Source organism: Heterodontus francisci, chromosome 38, assembly GCF_036365525.1.
Source record: "Heterodontus francisci isolate sHetFra1 chromosome 38, sHetFra1.hap1, whole genome shotgun sequence".
NCBI classification, from domain to species: domain Eukaryota; kingdom Metazoa; phylum Chordata; class Chondrichthyes; order Heterodontiformes; family Heterodontidae; genus Heterodontus; species Heterodontus francisci.
Window position 1 is genome coordinate 13867995 of NC_090408.1, and position 13352 is coordinate 13881346.

Here is a 13352-nt window from a genome sequence, read left to right on the forward strand (position 1 = left end):
TAGTAAAATGTAAGTTATCTATTGTAGGGCTTAGCTTACTGTGAATAGTAAAATGGATGCAAAAAACACTCATAGGATGATTTTGCCCTTCAATTTTAGTTCCTTCAGATAAACTTAAATGCAAAAAAAGTGAAAATGCTCTGAACGTAGAAAGAAGAAATTTAATTTATATAGTATATATACTCAGGACATTCCAAAGTGCTTCACAGCCAATGAAGCATTTAGAAATGTAGTCACTGTTGCAATGTAGGGATAGGTGGCAGTCAATTTATGAACAGCAAGATCCCACAAAAAGCAATGAGATAAATGTGTTTCTGTTTCATTAACTGATTTTGGTTAAGGGATAAATATTGGCCAGGAAGCCAAAAGAACTCACCTGCTCTTTGTTGAAATAATGTCATGGGATCTTTTACATCCACCTGGGAGGGCAGATGGGACCTTGATTTGACGTCTCATCTGAAAAGACCTTCAACAGTGCAGCACTTCCTCAGTAATGTGCTGCTGTGTCAGCTTGGATCATGTGCTCAAGTCCTTGGAATGGAATTTGAACCCATGACCTTCTGACTCAGAGGTCAATCAGTTAAGCAGAGGCTGACACTGACAAACTAGGTGGACTAACGTGCTCAAATATCCTATTAAATAAATGTGAGCCAATCAAAAAACCAGTTTCATTCATTGGGAAGAAGAGCTATCAAACAAAAACTCGTAACCACCAGCACAACAACCAAATACCAATAATTCTTTTGCCAAATCTGGCATTCAAGAACTAGCCACTACCACAAAACTGACCAAACTATTTGCTCCAAAAGGTTTCTTCCAATTTCTTGCAGTAGAACGCTGCTTTTTGAGCAATTGAGTTTACAGCATAGCTACCCGACCGAACCCGATGGGACCCGACGACATGTGTCGGGTCGGGTCAGGTGGGGTCGCACTTCCAGGTCCAGTAATCGGGTCGGGTCGGGCCGGGTCGGACCCACTCTATCACCACCTCCGGTAAGTGGCTCCAATGTTAATGTACTTTTTGGACTAGAAAGGTTGTTTAGTTCCAGTTTTTTAAAGCTTGTGCAGATAAGTAACAAAGTGAAAAATGGAAGCTAGGTTAAGTGATGGTCAGGTCGGGCGGAGGAAAAAATGAAAGGACTCGGGCCGTGTTGGGCTCGGATCGGATGTGGTTCTGTCGGACTCGGGTTGGATTTCATTTGCAGACCTGAGCCAGCCTTTAATTGAGTTTATAAATTACTAAAGACATAATGAAACCTCCCAGAAATCACAAAACTATTTTATTTTCAAGAGTCCTGATACAATTTTCCTGTTCACTGAGTTGCCCCTTTCTCTGGGAGCTGAGCTGGAATTCTATTAGATTCCCAGATTTGTAGCATTTAGTTAGGGTCTTCTGCTGCTACCATCTGGGCTTTGGGAATGCACCAATTCAATTTGCATGCATTTGTCTCTGATGCCTTTTTTCACTTTTCTCTCTGTGGTCTACATTGTTCCTTGTCTCCATTTGCTTTACTGTATGTTGCCTACTCTCTCTGTCTTCCTATTACACAGTTTCTATCTTTTATACCTCCAATTCTTTCTTTTGTCTTTTTTTCCGCACATCTCTGACAGCCTACCAAAAACAGATCTTCCCTGGAGTTGGTCTTAAGTGATCCCTGTGGTTTTACAATTGGCTTGCAGCCATCTGCGTGGGACCTGCTCATCAGAAATCCAACGGATCAAGCACTAGTTTCACACAATATAAAAGTCCTGAAAAGGTTTGCTGTTTTACTTAAACTATCTTTAAGAATAAATGGATTACTACAACAACTGCGTTGTTCTACCCACTAATCAGGAAGCAGAAAATGGACAGTTAAAGCTCTGATGGTTGTGATTCTTGTGGCTGATTTCACTTATATTACAGACATCATACCGCTACCATATTTCACACCATCGCATCGTCATTCCACTTAAATGACAAATGAGATGTTATAAAACACCATGGATTTTTAAGATTGTAAGTTAAATAAAGCAGATGGTCTGAAATTAGGCTGAAATGCAGTAAAACCAGCAGGTTGTCAAAACGATGACATGACTTTTTTCTGAGTTTCACTTCCAATTTAATTTCTCTTACATCCTAAAAAGCACCTGTAACATGGTTTTCACATTAGAGTCACAGCAAATTTGGAAGTCGCTCTGGAAGGTTTAAACTTGGGTTGGAACCAATAGCTCATTACAGCTGGAGTTCAGATTATTACACAAGGCAAGCATGAAAGAACACACTGTACAAAGAGTCTTGAGGGACATTCAAAGGCATGCTGACAAATCAACATATTAAATTAGCACTGTGAGTGAAGTTCAGAAAAAAATACATACGGGTAAAATTAAAATCCAATGTTTGGCATAAGAATATGTGACAGCAGAAAAGCATTTGTATACAGATTATCCAGAAGAAACTATTGTCATTTATTTTTCTTAAAATAGTATAAAGGTTCACTGAGTAGGATTAATGATCTCCACACACATTGTGCAACGGTTACTAAATGAAAAGATCTGTGTCAATGTTAGAGGTGATAGGTTTTCACTGACTGTTAAGGTCCAATTTTAAAAATATATTGCACCAAAACAAATCTTAAATTGGAACAATGTTTGAGTACAGAACAGCAAAAGTTCAAAGCTGAGTCCCATCAGTTTGCGGTGCTCCACATAAATGTGATAGTCTGACACATAACTTCTGGATGCATTAGGCTGAATTTTTCGATTAGTTACTATCAACTCACGGGTGTAAAGCGAATGCAACCTATTGGAAAATTTGGCAGAGATCTGTTACAGCAGACGTATCCCCAGTTAGCATTCCATCCGATTTTCCAGTCTGGCAGAGAACTGGTAGCAGAAGTAACCATCAACATAGAGTTAATTGTATGAAAAATAGGCTCTGAGGTTGTCATTTGGATGTCCATGCAGCTTCCCAGTGTTTATGTTCGTGCGGCATTCAGTCATCTCCCCACCCATGCAAAAGGGTTGCTAGGAACTGTGAAGTTTACAGAAGTGTATTTGAAGAGCCCAATAATAAAGGTGGTAGCAGCAAATTGATGCTATTTTTGAACCTCATATTTGTTTCCTCTTAATTGGTCAGGAGGTTTGTATTGAGTGCTCTGGTATTGCCAATTTTTTTGTTATTTCCTACAAATCAGGGGACAATGGGTTTCCCAATAGGAATCCTATTTCTCCAAATAATATAAGGAAAAGATCACATTGAGGAATATCACGTGGGTCAGCCTGCAGCAGAGGTAGACTGCTACCTCTAACTGGTACCTGCCACGCACAGATGGAAGCACACCTACCTAACAATTACTGAGCTGGCTGCACAGATCTTCACACTGCAATAGCTGTGGCTCCTGCTACAAGGACACCTGCAGTTAATACGCACCACAGGCTTGTCATTGCTAGTGACAGTAAGGGTGAGCCACACCCTCAGGTTTTCTTTCCAGGCACGAGGAAAATGCACCGGAGTGGCAAACAGAGACATCTCCCTTGTTACCCTCTCCTTTGTGAGCCATCAAACAGGGAGATCGCGTGATGCACCACTCCATCATTTTCTCCCAAAGCCAGGTGCAAAATAGACTGGGCTCTCACCCACACTATATCAATGAAGTTGACTCTGGGTGGGTGCAAATAATGCATCACATGATTAACAGCAATCAGAAGGCACAAGCATGTTTTTAAAAAAAACTCATTCTCAGAATGTGGGCATCACCGGCAAGGCTGACATTTATTGCCCATCCTGAACTGCACTCGAGAAGGTGGTGGTGAGCCACTGTCTTCAACGACTGCAGTCCATGAGGTGAAGATACTCCCACAATACTGTCAGGATTTTGTGACTTTAAAAAATCACAAAGCCCAAAGAATGTTTTGTAAGGAAATTTAATAATGCTGCCTCAATCATGCCAAATACATACCCTATCTTCATGGCACTATCCCAACTTCTTCCAAAATTCCAAGAGCTTCCACATTTGCACGGAAACATATCCCACCTTATGTTTAGTTTCAGAGGAAAATACAGCATCCAGTCTTTGCAACCAGCAGACTGAAATCTACCAGATGCAATGCTATTAACCAAGGCAGAGGCCCTGACTCTCACTGTTGAGTAGATAGTCCCAATTTCAATGGATGTTATGAAGCACATCAGTCTCTCGGGCATTATGTTATCTCCTCGTTATGTCAGAGCTAACACATTAATGTCAGTCCATCACTTTCTCTGGCTCTGCCTGCTGGCAGTGTAAGACAGCCAATTTGTAACATGGTAAACAATGCTATGAATAGATTTCAAATGGAGAAAACTCAATCAGTATTCTTATATTTTACTTAAAAAGTGCCATTAAGATACCTACAGGGGTAATTTTCTGACATTGAACTATTTGGGTGGGGATCATTTTCAATCATCAAGTTAAATGTTGGACAATTGTTTGCAATGCCCTTCCAAATTTCCTGTATGTGCTCCTGTTAGGTGAGAATGGGTGGAAATGCAAAGTCAGAAAATTAGTACTGGCTAACAGAAAGGGTCTGCAACAGTCAATGAGGTTCCTTAGCGCAGGAGCAGAACAGGACCTGGGGCAGTCAGAGAGACACTGCAAAAAGGGAGAGTCACAGGAGGGAGAGCAGGGCAGTCAAAGAGATTCTCAAGACAAGAACAGAGCGGTAGGGGCCAGACATACATCTTTTGCATTTTATTTAAAAAAAAGGATCCAGATAAGATAACATACAACTGACTTCTTAAGTATATTGCCAAGATTACACAGGTGACCTGTTCAGTATTTAATACTCCAGTGCTGTGATTGAACCCCAACAGAACAGGGACCAAATTCTACCTGCCACTTTAGCTAAACTATTAAAGCATTTAAGATAAGTGGTTCTCCAATGGAGTGAGGAATTTGATGTAAGTATTTAGTGACGGAGGTTGGGGAGGGGGGTGGTTGAGGGAGGAGTGGCAGAGTAAACTGGCTAAGTGGATCTCCTCTCTATTACAGAACCCACCCTCTTTGTATTTCCAATGATCTCAATGGCAATGAGGATCAGTAGGGTTCTATAATGGGCAGGCAATCTATTTAGCTCATTTACTTCCAGAGCAGTGAAGGAGAAAACTCCCCTAGTGTGTCGAAGCTTTTGTATTTGTGGGGCACATAGGTATGTACCACTGAGCCTTAGGGGCCACATCTATAAAGGTTCAATGCAGGTGTCCACTGATTTGCAGATAACTGAAGCTGCTGCTAACTTTAGTGTTTTGATTTAGAATTCATCCACCAAAAAGGTAAAGTGAGCTGAAGAACACATTCTTCCAAATTTCCAAGCTTACAAAGTTCAAACAGGAGAAGCCAACAAATAAGAATTGTCTAGACTTTGAGGGCCAGCTTATCAGAGCTCGAGGACGCCATGTTTTACTATGTTAAAGGTGCTATATAAATAAAAGTTGTTGATGTTGTTGATAACAATGTTGACTGTAATTTCTTCTATTAATTTGCTACACGTTATTTGCCCTTTATATTATATTAATTTAATGGAATATAATAGCTCTAGAAGATTTGAAAATCCATATGGAAGAGGTTCTTGATAGGTTCAAAGGGATTCAAACAAGTAAATAAAATCAGATTATCAGGCAAACACCCCCCACTTGCCAAGACTGAGGCACACATGATTTTGCCACATGAACATTAAAACTTAAAAGTGCCATCCCCTGACTGGAAAGACATTTGCATAGTAACTGATAGTGTTGGAACAATGGGGACCAAGTCGTTGCTTCCCCAATACACAGAAGTGGTCAGACCAGTTTTGGTCACATGACTGACTGACTGACTGACGGAGGTTTTGCATTTGAACTTTCAACAGACGATTTGAACTGAGAAAGCTGTGTCCTCCCGGTTGGAACAGAACCGCCTCTCCAGTCCTGCCTGCCTCCATCTCTTTCCCATGGAAATGAATCTTGTGAAAACACGTGAACCTCAAAGAGAGAAAAGTTTCCTACATGAACAAGGTTTAAGAACATTGGGCCCCGACGAACAGCAAGACTACCTACAATCAAGTGAGCTTGAAGTACAGTAAACAAGAAACACTTCTGATATTGCCTCAAACCCCTCTCTACTATATTTTCCTTTCCTCTTTGCATGTGTGTATCGCGTGTTCATGCTAGCGTGGGTGCATTGTATATCTGTAGGCATTAATCGTATTAGAGTTTAAGTTTAAGTTTTAATAAAAATTCATCTTTCTTCTTTAAACCTCAGAAAACCTGTGTGAATTGGGTTCTTTGTCTTATAATTGGAAAGCTGTGAACAAAGATTCACAAAAAGAGGATCTCAAAACACAGTGTGTTTAAAATTAAAAGCCTGTTACAATAAGACCAAGTAAAGACAGTAACAGACCCCTAGACACATTAGTCACCTGGTCGTAACAAGATAAATGGGATATTTGAGAATTCTAATGGAAAACAGGGAGATAATCTGTGGAAACGTCAAGAAGGAATTATTAGCACTGGTAAGATTCCCCAGAATGGAAGCAAACAAGTTTTGTGCAGGTTGCAAATCTGACCAAAGGAAGAACAGGCCATCGGGCTAACATCAGCAACAGATAAATAACAGAAAGGGCAAGCCAGAGGAATCAGTATAGGAAAAACTCAATAAGCAGATGACTTGATTTACAAGGGGAAGACTCTCTCTAACAAACCCATCTTTGAGGATGTCTCAGATAATGTACATAGTGGACCTCCCTGTGATAAGAACAGAAGGACTTAGGGACAGGAATAGGTCATACAGGCCCCGCAACTCAACTCCATTTACCTGCCTTGATACCCTTAACCTAACCTATCAATCGTAGTGTTGAAAATTTTAATACTTTTCGCAACCTCCCATCCCTACAAACCTAATATGCCCATAGCTGACTAAATATTAAAAGTTGGGCTGCTTTACAAAGGAACTCTTCCCCCTCAACCCTTTTCTTCCCACAGCGGTTCACTTGCCTTCACAGAAGCACTTTTTTAAGAGATTGTAAGCGGGGGAGAAAGCATCTACGGTTCAGCAAGGAAGTTAATGATAACATAAAGACAAAATCTAAGGCATACCATATTGCAAGGGCCAGTGGCAGGCTGGAAGATTGGGAAACTTTCAAAGATCAACAAAGGGTTACTAAAAAAGTAAGAAAAAGAGCAAAGGTAAATTAAGAAAGAAAACTAGCGCAAAATATAAAAATGGATAGCAAAAGCTTCTATATGTATATAAAAGGGAAGAGAGTAGCTAAAGTGAATGCTGGTCCCTTGGAGGATGTGATTGGGGAGTTAATTGTGGGGAACACAGAAATGGCAGAGACACTAATTCAGTATTTTGCCTTAGTTTTCATGGTAGTGGACACTAGTACAATCCCAAAAATGTAATGCAGAAGTTATAGAAAGGGAGGAACTTAGAACAATCATCATCACGAGGGAAAAAGTACTGAGCAAACTATTGGGATTGAAGGCAGACAAGTCCCCAGGGCCTGATGGCCTACATCCTAAGGTATTAAAGGAAGTGGCAGCGGAGATAATGATAATTGGTATGGTATTCCAAAATTCCCTGGATGCAGGAAAGGTTCCAGTGGATTGGACAAATGCTAATATAACACCTTTGTTCAAAAAAGGAGGGAGGCAGAAAGTAGGAAACTATAGACCAGTTAGTTTAACATCTGTTGTTGGGAAATTGTTGGAATCCATTGTTAAAGAAGTAATAACAGGACATTTAGAAAGTCAAAATGCAATTCATCAGAGTCAGCATGGTTTTATGAAGGGTAAATCACGTTTGACTAATTTGCTAGAGTTCTTCGAAGATGTGGGACCCAAAGTAGTAGTCTCTCTGATGAGATAGTTGAGGCAAATGTAGAGGTTAAAGTAAGCAAGTCCAGTAGGCAGGCCGGGCAGGGGCAGGACAGGGAGCGTGGAAGGTCTGATAGGCTACACTGCATTTACTTTAATGCAAGAAGGCTTACAGGTAAGGCAGACGAACTCAGAGCATGGATCGGTACATGGGATTGTGATATTATAGCTATTACGGAAACGTGGTTGAGGGATGGGCAGGACTGACAGCTCAATGTTCCGGGGTACCAATCCTTCCGGCGTGACAGAGGTGGAGGTAAGAGAGGAGGGGGAGTTGCACTATTGATTAGGGAGGACATCACGGCAGTACTTAGAGAGAATATCCTGGGGGGAACGTCCAGCGAGGCCATGTGGGTAGAACGTAGAAATAAGAAAGGGTGATCACTTTGATGGGATTATACTATAGGCCCCCCAATAGTCAGAGGGAAGTGCAGGAGCATATATGTAGGGAAATCACAGAGAGGTGTAGGAATTATAGGGTTGTAATGGTACGTGATTTTAACTTGCCTAATATTGACTGGGACTGCCTTAGTGCTAAGGGATCAGATGGGGAAGAATTTGTTAAGTGTGTCCAGGATAGTTTTCTGAAGCAGTATGTGGATGGCCCTACTAGAAAAGGGGTTACACTCGACCTCCTCTTAGGAAATGAGGATGGGCAGGTGGTTGATGTGTCAGTGGGGGAGCACTTTGGGACCAGTGACCATAACTCTATTAGCTTCAAGATAGTTATGGAAAAGGATAGGACTGGTCCTCAGGTTGAAGTCTTAAATTGGGGGAAGGCTAATTTCGATGGCATCAGACAAGAACTCTCAAAAGTTGAATTGGAGAGGCGGTTTACAGGTAAAGGGACGTCTGGCAAGTGGGAGGCATTTAAAAGTGAGATAGGAAGAGTTCAGGGCCGGCATGTTCCTGTTAGATGGAAGGGCAAGGCTGGAAGTTTAGGGAACCTTGGTTGATGAGGGATATTGAGGGTCTGGTCAGGACAAAGAAGGAGGCATATGTCAGGTATAGGCAGCTGGGATCGAGTAAGTCTCTCGAGGAGTATAGCGGATGTAGGACTACACTTAAGAGGGAAATTAGGAGGGATAAAAGGAGCCATGAGATTTCCCTGGCAGATAATATAAAGGAGAATCCTAAAAGATTCCATAAGTATATTAAGAGTAAAAGGGTAGCTAGGGAGAGAGTAGATCCCCTTAAGGATCAGTGTGGCAATCTATGTGTGGAGCCACAGGAAATGGGCAAGGTCTCAAATGAATATTTCTCATCCGTATTTACCATGGAGAAGGTCATGGAAGCTAGTGAGTTCAAGGGAGGGAACACCGATATCCTGGAGGATATCAACATTACAAAGGAGGAGGTGTTGGAGGTTTTGAATTTGAAGTGCAGTAAGGTGGATAAATCCCCTGGGCCTGACCAGGTGTATCCTAGGATGCTATGGGAAGCAAGGGAGGAGATTGCTGGGGCCCTGGCAGAGATTTTTGTATCATCGTTAGCCACGGGTGAGGTACCGGAAGACTGGAGGATAGCTAATGTTGTGCCTTTATTTAAGAAGGGCAGCCGGGATAAGCCAGGGAACTAGAGGCCGGTGAGCCTTACATTAGTGGTGGGAAAGTTATTGGAAGGGCTTCTGAGAGACAGGATTTATATGCATCTGGAAAGGCATGGTCTGATTAGGGATAGTCAGCATGGCTTTGTGTGTGGGAAATCATGTCTCACGAATTTGATTGAGTTTTCTGAGGAGGTGAGCAAGAGGATTGACGAGGGCAGGGCGATGGACGTTGTCTACATGGACTTTAGCCAGGCCTTTGACAAGGTACCGCATGGTAGGCTGGTCCAGAAGGTTCGAACACATGGGATCCAGGGTGAGCTAGCCAATTGGATACAAAATTGGCTTGGTGATTGGAGGCAGAGGGTGGTAGTGGAGGGTTGTTTTTTCAGATTGGAGGCCGGTGACCAGTGGTGTGCCACAGGGATCGGTGCTGCGCCCTCTGTTGTTTGTCATATATATTAATGACTTGGATGTGAATGCAGGGGGCATGATTAGTAAGTTTGCAGATGACACCAAAATTGGTGGTATAGTAGACAGTGAAGAAGGTTGTCTAAGGTTACAACAGGTTATCGATCGACTGGGAAAGTGGGCAAGGGAGTGGCAAATGGAATTTAATGCAGACAAGTGTGAAGTGATACATTTTGGAAAGTTCCAGTGAATGGCAGGGCCCTGGGGAGTGTTCTTGAGCAGAGAGACCTTGGGGTGCAAGTACATAGTTCCATGAAAGTGGCAACACAGGTAGACAGGGTGGTGAAGATGGCGTACGGCATGCTTGCCTTCATCGGCCGAGGCATTGAGTACAAGGGTTGGGACGTCATGTTACAGTTGTACATAACATTGGTTAGGCTGCATTTGGAGTACTGTGTGCAGTTCTGGTTGCCACACTTCAGGAAAGATGTGATTAAGCTAGAGAGGATGCAGAAAAGATTCACAAGGATGTTGCCTGGTTTAGAGGGCTTGAGTTATAGAGAGATTGGATAGACTGGGTCTGTTTTCCCTGGAGCGAAGGAGGCTGAGAGGTGACATGATAGAGGTATATAAAATTATGAGAGGCATAGATAGGGTAGTTAGCCAGAGTCTGTTTCCCATGGTAGGGGTGACTAAAACTAGAGGGCATAGATTTAAGGTGAGAGAGAGGTTTAAAGGGGATCAAAGGGATCATTCTTTCACACAAAGAATAGTGGGTATCTGGAATGAGCTGCCTGAGGAGGTGGTGGAGGCAGGAACGGTAGCAACATTTAAGAGGCATCTGGACAGGTACTTGAATGAGCAAGGCATAGAGGGATATGGAATTAATGCAGCAGGTGGGATTAGTATAGATAGGCATTATGGTCGGCATGGATGCGGGGGGCTGAAGGGCCTGTTTCTATGCTGTATGACTCTATGACTCTATGTAACAAGTAAAGTGGATAATGGGGATCTTGTAGATGTCGTATATCGGGACTTCCAGAAGGCATTTGATAAGGTGCCACACGAAAGGTTAATACACAAGGTAAGATCACATGGGGTTAGGGGTAATTTATTAGTTTGGATAGAGGATTAGCTACCCAACAGAAAATAGAGAGTCGGGATAAATGGGTCCTTTTCTGTTTCGCAAGATGTAACTAGTAGGGTGCCACAGGGTTCGGTCCTTGGGCCCCAACTATTTACAACCTATATAAATAACTTGGATGCAGAGATCAAAGGTACTATAGCCAAATTTGCAGATGACACTAAAATAGGAGGGATGGTGAGTTGCAATAAAGTAATAAGAAATTTACAAATGGATATGGATAGATTAGATGAATGGGCCAAAATTTGGCAGATGAAGTTTAATGTGGATAAGTGTGAGGTTATCCATTTTGGTCGGAAGAATAGAAAGGCAAATTATTATCTAAATAGAGAGAAACTTCAGAGTGCTTCAGTGCAGAGGGAATCTGGGTGCCCTCGTGCATGAATTGCAGAAAACTAATATGCAGGTGCAGCAGGTAATAAGGAAGGCAAATGGAATTTTGGCATTTATTGCTAAAGGAATAGAATATAAAAGTAGGGAAGTGTTGCTGCAACTGTACAAGGCATTAGTGAGACCGCACCTGGAGTATTGCGTTTGGAGTATGGAGTTTTGGTCCCCTTACTTGAGGAGGGATGTAGTTGCATTGGAGGCAGTTCAGAGGAAATTCACTAGATTGATTCCAGAGATGAAGTGTTTGTCTTATGAAGAGAGATTGAGCAGTTTAGGCCTTTACTCTCTGGAGTTTAGAAGAATGAGAGGAGATCTAATTGAGGTATATAAGATGATTAAGGGGATTGACAAAGTAGACGTACAGAAGATGTTTCCTCTGGTAGGGCAATCTAGAACAAGAGGTCATAGTTGTAGGATAAGTGGTAGCAGATTTAAAACAGAGATGAGGAGAAATTACTTCTCTCAAAGGGTCGTGAATCTGTGAAATTCACTACCCCAGAGTGCGGTGGATGCCGGGACATTGAGTAACTTTAAGGAGGAGATAGACAGATTTTTAATTAGTAATGGGTTGAAGGGTTATGGAGAACAGGCAGGAAAGTGGGGTTGAGGCTGAGATGAGATCAGACATGATCGTATTGAATGGCGAAGCAGGCTCCAGGGGCTGAATTGCCTACTCCTGCTCATAGTTTTATGTTCTTATGTTCTTACTGGATGGCTAGGATTAAAATCCACCCCCCATGTGCATTTTACCAAGTTTAATTTTCATGTTCCCATGGTGTGTGCCATCAGCCCTCTTCTGAGGTTATGTATTAGCAATTTGATATAGCTTGCCCTATTTCCAGCCATGCACCTGAGAATGGAACTTAACCAGCATACCTAATTGGTTAGAACTAAACTAATGCAGGAATACTTGCACAAAAAGAACAAAAATGGTTCTCTTTCAGTCTTACCTGGCTGGACAGTCCTGTGTGTTGCACAGTTCAGTAACTAAGGGAGGTTTGGGAAGCTCATAGCATACTGACTCATTCACCTCAATGCCATTAGTTTTCAGGCAGAGCAGTTTTCTATGCTGGACTCCTGCATTGCCACAGGTTGTTGTGCAGGCAGTCCAGTCACCAGGCGCCCACATGAAATCTGTTTTGGGGATTTAAAAAAATCATTAACAGTGACTTCTGAGAGGATTTAAACTTTGTCACAGAATCACTTAGTTATAATTCTGATTTGGTCATTTTTCTCAGACTTTTGGAAGCATAACACTCAAGCTTGAAGCTTCAAAATTGAAAGACACAAGATAAGAATTAGATCTTGTTGAGAATGTGGAAATATAAACACAAGTTTTATGATGTTAAATTGTACAAACAGAAAAAAGGTTCAATTTGAGATAACATTTGATTTTTTTGTAAGATATAATAAAATCATAAGTAAAACCTGTTTGTAATTGTTTTTAATAGTTTAAGACTCACAATACACTTCCAATCGTGTTTATTTTAATTACAATATTACAGTAACATTTGCAAAGCACTGGGTGATCTATACCTTGGGACCCGGATATGCACTCTGCCAAGGCTGTTTGGGTGGAAGTTGGGTTTATTAAATTCTTAGTTGGGTTTATTAAATAGCATCAGGTTGTTCCAACTGCTTCTAAATTAGCCTGAATATTGATGTTAATTAGCAATCTCACTCAAATGGCTGTTGTGGGAAGTGATGATGCTCAACATTCACAGAGTAACTGAACTGGCAGTAGCTCACACCTATTGTTGTACATGTGTTTCATTCCCCAGTACCATCAACTCCATGCTGTAACTTGGAGCCATTTACATTGATATTGGGCTCCCATGAGCCTGGGGAAAAACATATATCATTAGAGTGGAGTCGAGGGCGATTACACTGTAGGTGACACATGCGACATTCAACCCGATAAAGTATCAAAATATCCTCAATCTGATGAGTTAAAAAAGGGATATATCAGATCATGTGTTCTAGATGCAGCT

At 41.7% G+C, this 13352-nt stretch overlaps 1 protein-coding gene across 5 annotated transcripts in view; it reads right to left on the minus strand.

The window, feature by feature from the left end:
* adamtsl3 (ADAMTS-like 3) overlaps positions 1-13352 on the minus strand; it is a 723872-nt gene that overhangs the window by 32818 nt on the left and 677702 nt on the right. For all 5 annotated transcript variants that reach the window (XR_010969700.1, XR_010969699.1, XM_068017734.1 and 2 more), the window contains one exon: positions 12312-12495. Coding sequence is in view for 3 of the 5 variants with exons in the window: in XM_068017734.1 (XP_067873835.1) it covers positions 12312-12495 (184 nt within the window). In the remaining 2 variants the exon portion in view is untranslated. The remainder of the gene's footprint in view (positions 1-12311; positions 12496-13352) is intronic.